Consider the following 17,555-nt stretch of genomic DNA (forward strand, 5'->3'; position numbering starts at 1 on the left):
CAGACCAGGTTTATTCCTGTCTATAAGACAATGTTTTAAGAAGCCTTCATTGTTCCTGAGTGCTTATCTATCTATCCATCCATCCATCCATCCATCCATCCATCCATCCATCCTATCCTATCCTATCCTATCCTATCCTATCCTATCCTATCCTATCCTATCCTATCCTATCTATCTATCTATCTATCTATCTATCTATCTATCTATCTATCTATCTATCTATCTATCTATCTATCTATCTATATCATCTATCTATCTATCATATCTATCTATCATCTATCTATCTATCTAATCTATCTATCTATCTATCTATCTATCTATCTATCTATCATCTATCTATCTATCTATCTATCTATCTATCTATCTATCTATCTATCTATCTATCTATCTATATCATCTATCTATCTATCATCTATCTATCTATCTATCTATCTATCTATCTATCTATCTATCTATCTATCTATCTATCTATCTATCTATCTATCTATATCATCTATCTATCTATCATCTATCTATCTATCTATCTATCTATCTATCTATCTATCTATCTATCTATCTATCTATCTATCTATCTAATCTATCTATCTATCTATCTATCTATCTATCTATCTATCTATCTATCTATCTATCTATCTATCTATCTATCTATCTATCTATCTATCTATCTATCATATCTATCTATCTATCTATCTATCTATCTATCATCTATCTATCTATCTATCTATCTATCTATCTATCTATCTATCTATCTATCTATATCATCTATCTATCTATCTATCTATCTATCTATCTATCTATCTATCTATCTATCTATCTATCTATCATCTATCTATCTATCTATCTATCTATCTATCTATCTATCTATCTATCATCTATAAGACTGTATGTATGCATAGCTCTGGAGCACCTTGAGCAATTTCAACCAAAATTGGTATACTGATGACTTACTCTCTCGAAACAAATACTGTGGGGGGTAAGACTCCCCTAAAACCCCTCCATGGGTGTGTGATTTTAAGATACAGCCTGTTGTGCCTTAAATGGCTTCTACTGTACTCCCGTAAAATGGCTTCTACTGTGCAGCACAGTGGATTTATCTTGGTAATGGCTTCACAGTACTCCACAAGAGGGCTCCCTCTGATAAGGGGGAAAATCCAACATTAGAAATTATGTTTGGTCCGGACATTTTCCTCCTATAAATAAAACCCGGGCAATGCTAGGTTATCAGCTAGCACAAGGATAAAAGTGGTTGTAGAGCTATGCCCACCATCTTGTGGTCATTGAAAGAAAGATGACGACCTCGACTTATGACCACAATTGAATCCAAAATTTCTGTTGTTAAGGAAGACAGTTCAGTGTGTCTTGCCCCGTTTTACAACCTTTCTTGCTAAGTGAATCACTGCTGTTAGGTTAGTAACACGGTTGCTAAGGGAATTGCATTGACTTCATCTCCTCATTGACCTTGTTTGTCAGACGATGACAAATGTGATCACATCATCACCTCAGGGACACGGCAACCGTCATAAGTACCGGCCAGCTTCCAAGTATTTGAATTTTGATCCCATGGTTATAAGTGTGAAGAATGGTCATAAATCACTTTTTTTCAGAGCTGTTGTAACTTTGAACGGTTACTAAGTGGTTGTATGGTTGTAAGTAAGAGGACTATCTGTATTTACAGGCTGCCACTTCCGGGGGAGCATCCTCTTCCTTTTTCCATACGATCCTCTCTGTGTACTTCTGTGTGAGCTTATCTATATACACCTAAAACTCTTGTGTCTGTTTGCAATCTTCACTTGGACGAAACGGAGTATCACAAGGCAACAATTTTTGGGACAACATGCCTCAAATGGGCTAACTCACAGAACACATCTAAAAGCTGGGACCCATGACTCCTGTGGGATTGAAATTTGGCAAGCTGTGGCTTCTTCAGTGCTTCACGATTCTCAACTTGTGCTCCGCAGACCTCTAGGGGGGGGAGGGGGCTGTGATGTCACCACGGGATCCGTGAAGGCTGGATGCAATCTAGTGCTGTAAGCCTTGAGTTAAATCTTGGGGGGGTCCGTGGCCATGGTCTGTGGCCACAAAAGTTATTTAAAGGGGGTCCAAGGTTGAGAACTATTGTACTGTGCCACTGTGGTAAATCACAATCATAATTTCCCACACTCCCTGTCAGCTTCCTGCAAGGAAAGTTACTGGGGAAGCCAGCAGGAAGCCAGAAGTCACACCTGCTCCTCCTGCTTTTTTTTGCCCATAATGTGCTCATTCTATTTCTCTCTTTAGGTAAGGAAAATATGTCTGAAATGATAAGCTAATAATAAGTCACAGGTTGTCTAGTTGTAGTAACAAACCTATAAGCCTTCCACAGAGTAGTACAAAAATATAAATAACAGAATAACAGTTAAAAAAAACATTCACATTAAAACTAAAGGAAACACAGAGCAAACAAGGCTGGTAAGTAATGTGTTGCTCTTCCGAAGCTGACGGCCCCCTGAAGATACATATATTCCTCAATGTACAACCACAATTGAGCACAACATTTCTGTGGCTAAGTGTGCAACTAACTAGGTCATTAGTAAGCTAAGTGCGACTGAGCTCGGAAAAGTTGAATCGAAGATGAAGAGCTTTCGTTTGAACTTAGAAAAGTTTGAGAAAGTTCACGGCAGAATCCTTACAAAGACAGAAATTGAGTTATCTAACCAATGGATTTTACAACAGCTGGTCAACTCTCTTTTGCAACATGCATATAAGAGTCCTCAGAGGAGGGGAAAAATGACAGATTTGCTGATGAACAAGGAGGCTGCCCCCTCCCATCCCAACAATTCCAGCCACACAAAAAATCAGAAATAGCTTCTGTATGCCCAAACTTTTCACCCACAGGACCTATTTCCTACATGCTAACGATTATCAACAATAAACAGCACAGTTGGGGAATTCTGGGAGTTGAAGTCCGCAAGTCTTAAAGCTGACGAAGTTTGGCACTGCTGCTCTTATTCAAAACCCAAAAAGCAATCCAGAGGCTCTGTTAGCTATCATTTTAAGAAGCTTCCGTGATGGCTTGTGATTTGGCTAAAATTGATTGATTGATTGATTATATTTCTATGCCGCCCTTTTCCCCGGAGGTGACTCAGGGCGGCTTACAAACCAAGTCAAGGGGGGAGTACAAATAAGAGAAAGAAAAAAGCACGAAACAAAACAGTACCACAATTTAAAAGCACACAACAACCATACCATTCAAGAGGGGACAAAAGTTCATTAGCCCCAGGCCTGTCGGAACAGCCAGGTTTTAAGGGCTTTGCGGAAGGCCTGGAGGGTGGTGAGGGTTTGAATCTCCACAGGGAGCTCGTTCCAGAGGGCCGGAGCAGCCACAGAGAAGGCCTTCCTCCGGGTGGTCGCCAGTCGGCATTGGCCAGTGGATGGAATTCGGAGGAGGCCTAATCTGTGGGATCTAATCGGTCTATTGGAGGTAATTGGAGGTAGACTATGATAAGGTTCCCGATCTGAAGTGGTATTCAGCAGGTTCTGACCAGTTCTGGAGAACTGGTAGCAGAAATTTTGAGTCGTTGGATAAAAATATGGTGGATTATGCAAAATGTTCTTTAAAAAAGGATAAAGTTTACCCCTCAGTTATTCTTGTTAGGTATAACTACTGACTGTACTGTTATAGAGACTTAACTTGATTTTGTATTTAATAACTGCAGCAAGACTGTTGGTGGTGCAGTACTGGAAGAAGGAAGATTTGCCTACTATTCAAGAATGGACATTAAAAGTAACAAACCTAGCAGAGATGGCTAAAATATTAGCATATCTCAAGGATGACTCAAATGAGAGATATAAACTGGAGTGGAGAAGATGGATTGACTATACTCAAAATAAGTATGGGACTAAGAAATTCCAGATAGTTTTTGACTGAAGAAACAAAGAATGATATAATCTGTTTAGAGTTAGCCTAGCAAAGAGGAGTTAAAGTTCAAATGAAAGATGATACTAACTTTCTTTAAGTTTATTTTAGAACATCTTTGTTAAAGATTTATACCCTGTATTTGTTCTTGGAAGTCGGGGGGGGGGGGGAAGGTTGGGGGGGTGGGTTCAGGGGGGGAGGGCGGGGGGGGGAGGTAAATATTGGCAAGTTTTTTTTTCTAAAAATTTTCACTAAAAAAAAAGAAATTTTGAGTAGTTCGGAGAACTGGTAAATACCACTTCTGACTGGCCCCGCCCCCATCTATTCTCTGTCTCCCGAGTCTCAGCTGATTGGTAGTGAAAGGGGATTTTGCAGTATCCTGCCATGCCCACCAAGGCACGCCCACCAAGGCACACCACGCCCACCAAGCCACGCCCACAGAACTGTAGTAAAAAAAAAATTGAATCCCACCACTGTTCCTGAAGAATAAGAGCCTGAAAGAAATCAACTTTCAGATATGATTAACATAGACGCACAGAGTTCCTATACCCTGTGTAACTAATGCAAAACAATTAAAGCAATTTCACAGCTCATTCTGAGGGGGAAAGTCCGTTTTCTGTCAGTCTTTTCCCCCTACAAACATTTAAAACTTCAAGATGTCCCAAATTATGGGACAGAAATAACAACGGAAGCACCTAAATTCAAATTTCATGGCTCCTGGGCTACTTCAGGTTTGAGGGCTCGAGCTCCCACAGGGCAACTGAGAGATTTCTGAGGAGATTGCCCGCTCGTTCATAGAAAACGACCCCTTTTATGGCTACCAGTGGATTTTCTACTTAGGAGCTGCTCTCATCCAGCAAGGTTCTCCTGAGTGCCATGATGATACTATAGAGGGTCAACTTTGTGTGGAGGTCCACACCCATGAAGAAGTAAAGGAATGGATTTGCACAACTGTTGAGGTAGGCCAGGAAGGCCGCAGCAAGTTTAATAAACAAGAAGGTTGGGCCATTCACTTCTGGCAATGTAAGGAGCTGGGTGATGTGATAAGGCAACCAACAGAAGGGAAAAGGTCACCACCAGGGCCAATATGACCTTGAAGGACTTCTTTGAGTGGAGTGAGGTCTGACGTCTCCTCAGCACCATGATGATGATTCCGTAGCAGACCACGATGATGGTGAAGGGGATCAAGAACCCACATATCAGCCTCAACATGTAGATTGTCACTCGTACTTCTGGTTCTTCTCCCTTTAGCACCACCCTGCATTCGGTCCTGTTGTTCTTTGTGTCCACCTTACGGTAAAGATAGAAAGGGATGCTTATGATGATGGCCATGATCCACGCTACGACAGCTGCAAGCCATACCAAGCGGATGTTCCGGTGTCTTCTGGCCCATAACGGGTAGGCGATACAAGCAGCCTGGTCCATGCTGATTGCGGCTAAGAGGAATTCGCTGCAGAACATGTTGAGGTACTTGATCAAGCCGTTGGCTTTGCAGGCGAAACTCCCAAAGATCCAACCTTTCTTCACCGCAACAAGAGGTGCGATGCGACTCATGGAGAAGAGAAAGTCAGCCAGGGCTAGGTTGAAGAACCAGACGCAGCTGATAGTCCGTGAGACTTGGCGGCAGGTGATCCAGATCACAATTCCATTGCCAAGGGAACCAAGGAGAAAAATAACCGTGTAGAAGACGAACTTAAAGCTGTCTTGGAACCTGTTTACATCAGAGACAGTTTCCAAGGATGAAGGCCAGGATGCATTGGGAAGCCACAAGGCAGTTGAACTCGAATTCATGATGCAAATGGGATCTTGCAGAGAAGGCGATCTAAAAAATTAAATGGAAAAAAATCTGGAAAAGCGAGAATAGCATTAGTAATCACATTTAGACTTATATACAGCTTCACAGTGCTTTACAGCTCCCTCTAAGTGGTTCACAGAGTCAGTATATTGCCCCCAACAATCTGGGTCCTCATTTTACCCCCCTCGGAAGGATGGAAGGCTGAGTCCAACCTTGAGCCTGGCATTGGTGAGGTCGGCTTTCCAATCCGAATTCAAGGGGGCCTAACCCTAACCCTAAGTGGGTTTCCCCCCACTATGGGATTTCCCCATGTATTTTACTTGGAAGCATAAAGGGTGGGGGCTCAAAACGTTGGCCCCCTCTTAACCAATACCGAGAGCCGAGGTGGCGCAGTGGTTAGGGTGCAGTACTGCAGGCCACTTCAGCTGACTGATATCTGCAGTTCAGCGGTTCTAATCTCACCGGCTCAAGGTTGACTCAGCCTTCCATCCTTCCGAGGTGGGTGAAATGAGGACCCGGATTGTTGTTGGGGGCGATATGCTGACTCTGTAAACCGCTTAGAGAGGGCTGAAAGCCCTATGAAGCGGTATATAGGTCTAACTGCTACCTATGGGCTAGGAATCCATTGGCAAGGTCAGTTTTGCTTTACGAATTCAAGGGGGCCTAACCCTAACGCTAAGTGGGTTTCCCCCCCCTTATGGGATTTTGCTGGTAGAGGCTGGAAGAGGCCATTTTTCCTTGCAGTGGGTTGCATCGCAGCCAAAAATGGAGCTTGTGAGAGCCCTTAGCTTTCACTGGCAGAGGGCTGCACGAGGCCATTGCAGCCCCAGAGGGAGTTCAAGAGCCCATTTTATCTCGGGGCACCATAGGCACTTCCGACACGAGTGAGTTAGCAATAGCAGTTAGACTTATATACCGCTTCATAGGGCTTTCAGCCCTCTCTAAGCGGTTTACAGAGTCAGCCTATTGCCCCCAACAATCCGGGTCCTCATTTTACCCACCTCGGAAGGATGGAAGGCTGAGTCAACCCTGAGCCGGTGAGATTTGAACAGCCGAACTGCAGATAACAGTCAGCTGAAGTAGCCTGCAGTACTGCACCCTAACCACTGCGCCACCTCGGCTCTATGAGCTGGCCACCCCCAGCCATTCTACACTCATCTCCCCCCCCCCCCCCCAGTCAACCACAACCTGGTCTAAAGTATCCAGAAACAAATATCCAGACATGACATGGTGTTATAATGTACCCAAACCCCACAAGAAGATGTGACATCCTGGGTGAGACTCCGGAATTACCTCTTTGAAGCTACAGGAAATCACGTCTCTTCTCTTTCGCGGAGCTTCTTCTTACAGGAATCTAAGATTGTTCAGCAGCGGCTGGTCTTCTCGGCTAGCAGTTGTGCTCCTCTCCTTTGAACTAACAAAGCTTATAAGGAACCTAAATAAAGGACAGTCCACGTGGTTGGTTTTTTTTCTGAGAAGTCACTGACGTTCCACAAAAACCATGAAAATTTGCTGCGCCTTCAGAATCTTTGCTTGACCTTGGAGGTCTCCTAATCCAGGGGTGTCAAACTGGTTTTTTCTCTGCAAGCCAGAGGGGAGGAGCAGGGACAGACGCCTCCTGCAGCAGCCTACTGGCCAAAACAGAGTACGAGGGTCCCGCGTGCAGCCCCCTCTGCCCATTTATAGCAGTAATAGCAATAGCAGTTAGAGTTATATACCGCTTCATAGGGCTTTCAGCCCTCTCTAAGCGGTTTACAGAGTCAGCATATTGCCCCCAACAACAATCCGGGTCCTCATTTTACCCACCTCGGAAGCATGGAAGGCTGAGTCAACCCTGAGCCGGTGAGATTTGAACAGCCGAACTGCAGAACTGCAGTCAGCTGAAGTAGCCTGCAGTGCTGCATTTAACCACTGCGCCACCTCGGCTGAATTTTCCACCTAAACGGATTCCTGCAGCCCTTTACCAACCGAAGCGGGGTACATGGGGGCTGTGTGTACCTCCTGTGCCTCATTTTTTGCCCACTATGGCCTCCTGCAGCACTCTGCCAGCCAAAAACGGGCTGCATGGAGGCCTCCTACGGCTCCCCCGCAGCCTGTTTTTGGCCGGCAGAGTGCTGCAGGAGGCTGAGAAGGCTGGCAGAGGCCCCGTGGGCTGTTATTTGGAGGCCAGTCCTGCAGGCCAGATTTAAGAAGCCTGTGGGTTGGATCTGGCCCTCGGGCTTTGAGTTTGACCCCAGTGTTCTAGTCCAACCACTACGCAAGCAGGAAACCCTATACCCTTCGAAACAATTAAGAGTTTCTGCCTGTTCTGTAAAAAAAAAGGGGGGATGTGATTTGATTTGATTTGATTTGTCTTGTATGCCGCCCACTCCCGAAGGACTCCGGGCGGCTCACAATAGACAAGGGAAAGGGGGAAAACTAGACAAAGACAACACTTTAAAAACAAAACCACAACATTTCCGTGGGGCTGGATATTTCACAGCCCCCCTGGCCAGCTGGAGCAGCCAGGACTTGGTGGCTTGGTTCTTAGTTGCCCCATCTCAACCTGCATTTCCTTCTATGGGGCAATCCAGAAGGTGACTGCTGTGTCTTGTCTTCACTCTGGTCTGTTCCCGTAGCGGGAACGAAGGCGCGTTCTGATTGGCACTGCCCCATTGACCAGTTAAGGGGCCGAGGGGACACTAGGCCGTACTCACAGTCTTTTTAGGCCTGGCTTCTCTGCCCTCCCCTTGAGGTTTACTTGGGATGACACCAGTGGTGGGTTTCAAAAATTGTTCGAACCTACTCTGTGGGTGTGGCCTCCTTTGTGGGAGTGGCTTGCCGCCCATGTGACCGGATATGAAGATGCCGATGACACTTGTCAGAACCACCTTAAATTACCTCACGCACAGCACTGGCATGCATAAGAATTTGATGTAAACTTGTTTTTTAAAAGGCATCTTTGGTTTGCGTTAAAACAACTTCAACACACGCAATGTTCTGATTGCATCACAAACGCAGTAGTCATCCTTACCTTTCACAGAGGCACTGAGTTTTATAAATATGAGCATGATAGTGTAGAATAATCATATCCAAGGACCAGTGGTGGGTTTCAAAAAAATTTGGAACCTCTTCTGTAGGTGTGGCCTGCTTTCCGGGTCCACTGGTGGAACCTCTTCTAACCGGTTCGGTAGATTTGACGAACCGGTTCTACCGAATAGGTGCGAACTGGTAGGAACCCACCTCTGGATGACACCATCCCAAGACCCAGAGTGACCACAGCACACAACGAGAGGCCAGAAACAGACTTACCGGAGGAACCGGACTGTGATCTCACGTTGCAGACTCCGAGCAAAGTTGGCACAGTTGCTGCCCGTTCCAGGGGCTACAACTATCCAGAAACCCACTCCGACAGTAAGCAGAGGACTGCGCAGATCTGCGAGGGCCCAGCGCCGTCCAGCTTATGTCCAGTCAGCATGCGCCGACTAAGGAGGAAGGAGTGCTGCGTCTTGTCTTCACTTTGGTCCGTTCCCTTAGCGGGAACGAAGACGCGTTCTGATTGGCTGCCTGTCTGACAACTAGGTATAAAAGAGCTGTCAGACAGTCAGAACAGCTGTTGTTGTTGTGAGCCAAGCAGCCATGCCTTAGTAACTCTGTTAGCAGTTAATAAATGGTTAGCGTTACATGTACCGTCTCGCCTCTGTCTGCCAGCCACTGTTCTGGGTACTGAATAATGACCACTTCCTCTTTTGGCTTGCCAGGAATAATGTGTCCCTTTAGTCAAATGTTAGAAAAGGCTGTGCCCAAAACCTTGAGCAGATGCCAGTTCTGAAAACAGCAAAGTTGTTTAAGCTCTTCCCATTAATAATAATCAAAGAAAGGGATGCCAGCAGTTTCTAAGAATTTGGAAGGTTGCAGGATTTATTTATTTATTTATTTGACTTATATACTGCTTTCATAGGGCTACCTGTTGATCTCCGGGTATGCTTCAAGGTGCTAGTTGTCACCTACAAAGCCCTTCATGGTATTGGATCTGGGTACTTGAGAGACCGCCTACTGCCAATCACCTCCACTCGACCAATTAGATCCCACAGATTAGGCCTCCTCCGAGTTCCATCAGCCAGTCAATGTCGACTGGCAACCACGCGGAGGAGAGCCTTCTCTGTGGCAGCTCCGACCCTATGGAACGAACTCCCCATGGAGATTCGAACCCTCACCACCCTCCAGGCCTTCCGCATAGCCCTTAAAACCTGGCTGTCCTGACAGGCCTGGGGCTAAAGACCTTAACCCTGCCCGAATAGTATGAATGTTGTGCTTTTAATGATGTATTGTCTTATATGTAACTTGGTTTGTCCTCCCCTCCCCCTGAACTGTGAGCCGCCCTGAGTCCCCCCAGGGAAAAGGGCGGCATACAAATAAAGTATCTTATCTTATCTTATCTTTCAGCCCTCTCTAAGCGGTTTACAAATTTTTTAGCAAATTGAATCAGCAACTTGCCCCCACAGTCCGGGTCCTCATTTCACCTATCTCGGAAGGATGGAAGGCTGAGTCGACCTTGAGCCGGTGAGATTTGAACCGCTGAACTGCAGATCTGCAGTCAGCTAAAGTGGCCTGCAGTACTGCACCCTAACCACTGCGCTACCTCGGCTCAGGATTTGGGTTTGGCCAGTCTAGGGAAAAGAAGAATTAGGGTGGTGACATGATAGCAGTATTCCAGTATTTGAGGAGCTCCCAGAAGGAAGAGGAGGGGGTCAATTTATTTCCCAAAGCACCAGAAGGCAGTATGAGAAACAATGGATGAAAACTAATCAAGGAGAGAAGCAACCTGGAATTAAGGAGACACTTCCTAACAGTGAGGACATTTAACCATTGGAACCGCTTGCCTCCAGGAGTTGTGGGTGCTTCATCACGGGACGTTTTTAAGAAGAGACTGGACAGTCAATTGTCTGAAATAGTATAGGGTCTCCTGTTTGAGCAGGTGACTAGACTAGAAGACCTCCAAGGTCCTTTCCAGCTCTATTCTGATTGATTGAGGGGAAATTCTTGTATTATAGGCAGAAAACAATAAAGTTGCCGACTTAGAGAGTTCACGAGTGGACCTGGTTGCTTGTTCACCCTGACATGAGGAACCCTCAACAACCCTTCTTTGTACATAGGTCACCTATCTGTTCTGACCCCCCCCCCTCCGTCCAGTAACGAATGCCAAGACAAGCTTAACTGGAATGTACTTTATTAGCAAGAAACCAAAACCTTGGTGGCTGAAAGCCAAGCATAACAAACAGATAAGGACCTTGGCAGCAACTCAGACAAATCTTGGCAGCAATCCAGCCAGCCAAGCTAGCTCCAAAAGTTCTCCAACTTTTAGTCAATGCGTTGAGTTCTGCAAGAGGGGCGTGTGCACAAGCAGTCTTTTTATAGTCTGGAGAGGAGCCTAATGACCACCAGCTGAGTGCAATTATCTCCTGTACTTGCGCAACTGTTCCTGACGCCTATTAGCTCTTCGATGCCGGGCATCCAGGAACAACTCACTACTGGTGTCCCGATCACTCTCCCTTGTCTCCTCCCCACTGGTCCAAGGCTCAGGCCCCTCCTGGTGGCCAACTAGCCTCTCTGCGCCCTGCTCGGAGTCGGAACCTTGTCCAGGGTCCTCCACATCCTCCAGAGCCAACTCATAGGGCCCCTCGCTGTCGGAGTCTGGTGGCAACTCCAACAGCTCCTGCTGGGCCACAACATTTATCCCACCATATCTTAAAGTCGACAAAAATCCAAAGCAGGTCAAGGATAGTTATGGATGTTATGGTACTCAAGTAATGGGAATTTTGGTCTCAGGCATTGAAAAACACCATCTAGATATTCTGGGGTGCATTGATATAAGTAGGGGAGATGCTTTGACATGAAGTGTACTCTGTCAGCAAACTGGGGGTTCCTCCAGGGTCTGTCATTGTGGACCTGGAACCTTCTCCTTAGTCAGCTGGGTGAGGAACACTGGAGAAACCATGGAAGGATATGTCATTCTGAGGTCCTTGAGGTTCCTCAAACTTGGTGGTTTTCTTGCAGATGTTCCATTACCAAATTAGGTAACATCATCAGTGCAGGAAGGGAGTGGGGTTTGCTCTCCTCAGCTTCTTGGTGCAGCCATTGGTCCGGATTCTTTGAACCCCCCCCCCTCCATTGTAGCACTGATGATGTTACCCAGTTGGGTAATGAAACATCTGCAAAAAATAACCCCATACAAGCTCAGAGAGCACCAGGGACCCCACAGTTCAACCTTGAACTACGGATATTCTCTTTTGTCAGAAGATGGCATCCTCTGCTCCTTGATATAGCAGTAGACTTATATACCGCTTCATAGGCCTTTCAGGCCTCTCTAAGCGGTTTACAGAGAGTCAGCATATTGCCCCCAACAATCTGGGTCCTCATTTTACCCACCTCGGAAGGATGGAAGGCTGAGTCAACCCTGAGCCGGTGAGATTTGAACCGCTGACCTGCTGATCTAGCAGTAGCCTGCAGTGCTGCATTTAACCACTGCGCCACCTTGAGTCATCCATGTAGAACGAGGTCAGGCAAGACAAAGTGGAAGAAATTGTGATGTACAAATTCTGGAAGAGTCAGCTCTTCAACTCAAAAACAGCTCCATGTGCTGGTAGGAATGTACAGGTAGTCCTTGATTTATGACTACAATCGAGCCAAAAATGTCTGATGCTAAGCGAGACAGTTGTTAAGTGAAGTTTGCTCCATTTTATGACCTTTTTTGCCACAGTTGTTATGTGAATCACTGCAGCTGTTAAGTTAGTAACACGGTTGTTAAGTGAATCTGGATTCCCCATTGATTTTGCTGGTCAGAAGGTCATAAAAGGGGAATCACATGATCCCTGGGACACTGTAACCGTCACAAATATGAGTCAGTTGCCAAGCGTCTGAATTTTGATTGCGTGACCGTGGGGATACGGGAATAGCTCTTAGCACTAGCACTTCGAGTTATATACCGCTTTACAACCCTCTCTAAGCATTTTACAGAGTCAGCCTCTTGCCCCCAACTATCTCGGTCCTCATTTTACTGACCTTGGAAGGATGGAAGGATGACTCCACCTGGAGATGGACAGGATCGAACTGCACTGCGCTACCACAGCTCTCAAAAATGGTCATTTCACTGTTGTAAGTTTGGATTGAAGAAACTGCTGGAAATTGAGGAGTACCTGTACTTTAATTGCATGAAACTCAAGAGTTGATCTATGGCCCTTGTCACCTTTCCCCCTTCATCTCCTTTGCAAGGTTGCTGCAAAGATAAAATTGGTTCCCGATTCATAGATATCATTTTGGGATCATTGAAGGAAGGACAGCATGTGCCAGAGGTGGGTTCCTACCAGTTCGCACCTATTCGGTAGAACCGGTTCATCAAATCTACCGAACCGGTTAGAAGAGGTTCCACCATTGGACCCAGAAAGCAGGCCACACCTACAGAAGAGGCTCCAAAATTTTTTGAAACCCACCACTGGTCCTTGGATATGATTATTCTACACTATCATGCTCCTATTTATAAAACTCAGTGCCTCTGTGAAAGGTAAGGATGACTACTGCGTTTGTGGTGCAATCAGAACATTGCGTGTGTTGAAGTTGTTTTAATGCAAACCAAAGATGCCTTTTAAAAAACAAGTTTACATCCTATTCTTATGCATGCCAGTGCTGTGTGTGAGGAAATTTAAGGTGGTTCTGACAAGTGTCGTCGGCATCTTCATATCCGGTCACATGGGCGGCAAGCCGCTCCCATCTGGTCACATGGGCAGCAAGCCACTCCCACAAAGGAAGCCACACCCACGGAGTAGGTTCAAACAATTTTTGAAACCCACCACTGGCCTGGGCGATATAAGGCCGTGGAGCTTTATATAACTCCACTGCCTTGGTAAACTAGAGAGAAACGGAGGGGGAGGGATCCTCCTTTTTGCCATGTGATTAAATATATATATATATATATTTTGTTGGGTTGCTATAAATACTGGAAATATGTTTATTTAAATGCTATCCATTGGGGAGCCCAGAGCATAAATCAATAAACAAAATGAAGTCACAAGAATATCCACTTTAACTAAAACCAAGCACACAGAGAAAGCAATAATTGCAGTAAGTAATAAGAGTTGAAAGATTTTCTGAAGCTGGTGGCCTCTTCCAGATGTTTTTGACTGCAATTCTTCAGCATTTCCAACAGTGGTGGGATTCAAAATTTTTACTACCGGTTCTGTGGGCATGACTTGATGGCCGTGGCATGGCTTGGTGGACGTGGCAAGGGAAGGATACTGTAAAATCCCCATTCCCTCCCCACTCCAGGGGAAAGGTTACTGCAAAATCCCCATTTCCTCCTGCTCAGCTGGGACTCGGGAGGCAGAGAATAGATGGGAGCAGAGCCACTGGTGGGATTTCAAACTTTTTACTACCAGTTCTGTGGGTGTGGCTTGGTGGGCATGGCAGGGGACGGTTACTGTAAAATCCCCATTTCCTCTTGATTAGCTGGGACTTGGGAGGCAGAGACTAGATCGGGGCGGGATCAGTGGTGGGATTCAATTTTTTTACTACCAGTTCTGTGGGCGTGGCTTTGTGGAAAGTTACTGCAAAATCCCCATTTCCTCCCGATCAGCTGTGACTCGGGAGGCAGAGAATAAATGAGGGCGGGGCCAGTCAGAGGTGATATTTACCAGTTCTCCGAACTCAAAATTTCCGCTACCGGTTCTCCAGAACTAGTCAGAACCTGCTGAATACCACCTCTGATTTCCAAGCACTTTAATCAAGGATTAAAGTCTGGATCCGCGTTTCTCAGCCTTGGCTGTTTTAAGACATGTGGACTTCAATTCCCAGAATTCTCCAGCCAGCCAAACCAGTCACAGCATGATAGCTGAAAAGACTCATTTCCTTTTTTTATTTTTTAAACCAGCATGTAATGTTTATGCTTCCTTAACATGGATTGCAGAATGCTGCATGATGGCTTATATTTTGGTTAGAATTAGAAGCACGGGGCTGCGAATAGCAGAGTTGGTTGAATAACCTTTCCAAAGACACAGATGTACAAATATGGCTAAAAGTTTATACGTGCCGTACACATCAACGTCAAAGAAAAATGACATACATGAGGACTATAAAGCAAAACAACCCGTCGTTTGCAGTTCGTGATGGAAGTAAAAGCCCCCTTTTCACACAGAAGTATTTGCAGTTTTATAACATCCCGAAAATATCAACAGTAAAGACGGGTGGATGGAATGAAAGCAGAAAAAGAAATCTTTCTATTTCTCTAGGAATGGCTGTATCACTCTCTAGCAGACCGCTGTCTTCCTCATGTTTTGGGCTACAAAGCCTCTTATTCTCCAAAGCACCACAGGGCAGGACAAGAAGCAACAGGAGGGAGGGAGAGCGGGGAGAAGCTTGAGAAAGAGAGGTACAACCTAGAGGTAAGGAGAAATTTTCTAATAGCAAGAACAATTAACCAGTGGAACGACTTGCCTCCAGAAGTTATGGGTCCAGGGGTGGGCTGTTGGGTATTTGCAGGGGTTCAGGAGAACCCAAATCTCACTTCTGGCTGGCCCCGCCCACCCCTTCCCTCCCAGGAGTCCCCACTCGGCCCGTTTTGGATGCAGGAAAGTGCAGGGTGTGCAGAGGCTCAGGGAGGGTGAAAAATGGGCCTACTGAAGTTCAGGAAGGCCAGAAACAGGCCCATTTCTGTCTCCAGGGAGCCTCCGGAGTCTGTGGAGGCCATTTTCACTCTCTTGGAGGCTCGAGGAAAGCCTCCAGAGCCTAGGGAAGGCTAAAATGACACCCCCCCATGGTGCAGGAGGCCAACTAGGCCATGCCCATCCTGGCCACGCCCACCGAGGAACCGGACAGAGAACTTGCTGCTGAAATTTTTGAAGCCCACCCCTGTGTGGGTCCTCCGTCACTGGAGGCTTTCAAAAATAGTCTGGACAACTGTTTGACTGGGATGGTAGAAGATCTCCTGCCTTGAGCAGGAGGTTGGACTAGAAGACTTCCAAGGTCCCTTCCAGCCCTATGTTCTACGTTCTTCACCTATGAGTTCCTAACCCACGTGAGTTTCCTAAACCGAACTTGGAAGCGTTAAGGTTCTACAGTGCATCTGAGGGACTACCGAAGACCGAGGAAGCTGTTCAGTGGAAGAAACCATCTCCTTCCTGGGTTTGCTCCTGAATGAGGAGCCACTGTCTTCAAACAAGGTTTTCCTGAAGGCGGACCTTATGCTGTAAAGACTCAACTTTCGGTGGAAGTCCACGCCCATGAAGAAGTAAAGGATAGGGTTGACACAGCTATTGAGGTAAGCCAGGAAGGAAGAGAGCGGGAGGCCAATAGAAAGCCCTAGGCCTTTCACCTCCACCAATTTGAGGAGGAGGAAGATGTGGTATGGTGCCCAACAGAGGAAGAACGTGACCACAAGAACCAGGATGACCCTGAAGGGTTTCTTGGAACGGAGGGAAGCCCGTCGCTTCCTCAGCACCACAACGATGATGCCGTAGCAGACTACAATGATGGCGAAAGGGGCCAAGAACCCACAAATCAGTCTCAACATATAGATGACCAGTTTGGCAGATTCATTTCCCTCCAGGGCAAAGGAGCACTTGGTCTTGTTAGACTTGTCGATTTTTATGCCACGGTAGTGGTAGAAAGGACTACTGGTGGCAATGGCCAAGATCCAAGCTCCGATGGCAGCGACCCAGGCCAAGCGGCTGTCCCGGTGCCTTTTGGTCCATATTGGGTAGGCTACGCAAGTTGCCCGGTCTATGCTGATGGCAGCTAAGAGGAAGACGCTGCCGAACATGTTGAGATACTTGACGAAGCTGTTGGCTTTGCATAGGAAGCTTCCAAAGGGCCACCCATTGTCAAAAGCGTTCTTCAAGAGGGGCACAATCCGGGTGACCGAGAAGAGAAAGTCGGCCAGAGCGAGGTTGAAGAACCAGACGCAGCTGATGGTCCGTGCAGTCTGGCGGGCTGTGATCCAGATCACAGCTCCATTGCCCAGGGAACCAAGCAGGAAAAGAACGGCGTAGAAGAAGATCTGAAGCATGTCCATGAGCCTGCTCACGTCCAACTTGGTATCCGAGGATGACGGCAAGGATGCATTGGAAATGCACGGAGCGGTGAAATTAGCGTCCATGATGCAACAGGACCTTACGGCGTGGGAAGATTAAGAAACCAAGTGGTCCTTCTCCGGTCCACAAAACCTGGAAAAGGAGAATCAATGTTTTAGGAAGTATCTTTTAAAAAAATCTTTTTTTCCTGTCTTGCTACTCCTATAATCTAGTTTTGCCTCTCTATTGCATTAAAGTCTCCTACAACAGAAATATTTTGATGTTTCATTTCTAATATCTTCTTATGTAACTTTTGGCAAACATTCTTCTTGCTTATTATTCGGCGCGCATATATTGCTATCAAAAGTGTCTGTTTTTGGCCTCCCCCCTCCCCCTCCCCCTTTTTTTCTCTCTCTCTTGTTTTATTTTGTTGTTTTTTGTTTTTTAAACCCTAGCTTATTGTGGTGCTTATTAAATATACAATAGAGAGATACGGGATGTATAAACCTAGTAGGGATGCACCTGTGATTAAACGACATATTGTATGTGAAGATGGGTTTCCCCTCCCCCCCTTTTTTTTCCATCCTCTCCCTTTCCCATTGTTGTCTGTGTAATAAAAAATAAAAATAATTTAAAAAAAAAGTGTCTGTTTTTGATTCATCCCCTTTTCCACCATTAAAACCCTTCCCTTCTTCATCTGGATATATTTATTTGGAGTTTATTGTTTCTTTAATATATAGAGCAGCTACCCCTTTTCTTTTGCTGTGCTGATGACAAATATAGTTTCCCAATTTTATAATACAATACAATAGCAGAGTTGGAAGGG

General features: G+C 45.9%; 2 protein-coding genes across 2 annotated transcripts; both read right to left on the minus strand.

The window, feature by feature from the left end:
- Positions 1–4,622: 4,622 nt before the first annotated feature.
- On the minus strand, positions 4,623–7,176 carry LOC106543082 (chemerin-like receptor 1). Its single transcript, XM_087727984.1, is given in 4 exon segments — positions 4,623–4,697; positions 4,699–4,953; positions 4,955–5,741; positions 6,984–7,176. Coding segments are annotated over 3 exon segments (1,062 nt in total). The 5' UTR covers positions 5,687–5,741; positions 6,984–7,176.
- A 7,473-nt stretch (positions 7,177–14,649) lies between these two features.
- LOC106543087 (chemerin-like receptor 1) lies at positions 14,650–16,959 on the minus strand. The gene has a single exon (XM_014058995.2). It carries the CDS (start codon positions 16,813–16,815, stop codon positions 15,745–15,747), a length of 1,071 nt encoding a protein of 356 aa, XP_013914470.2. The 5' UTR covers positions 16,816–16,959; the 3' UTR covers positions 14,650–15,744.
- Positions 16,960–17,555: the final 596 nt, after the last annotated feature.

This window comes from Thamnophis sirtalis, unplaced genomic scaffold (assembly GCF_051295495.1).
Source record: "Thamnophis sirtalis isolate CommonGarterSnake01/CBP01778 unplaced genomic scaffold, rThaSir2_p1.2 scaffold_13, whole genome shotgun sequence".
Lineage (NCBI taxonomy): Eukaryota > Metazoa > Chordata > Lepidosauria > Squamata > Natricidae > Thamnophis > Thamnophis sirtalis.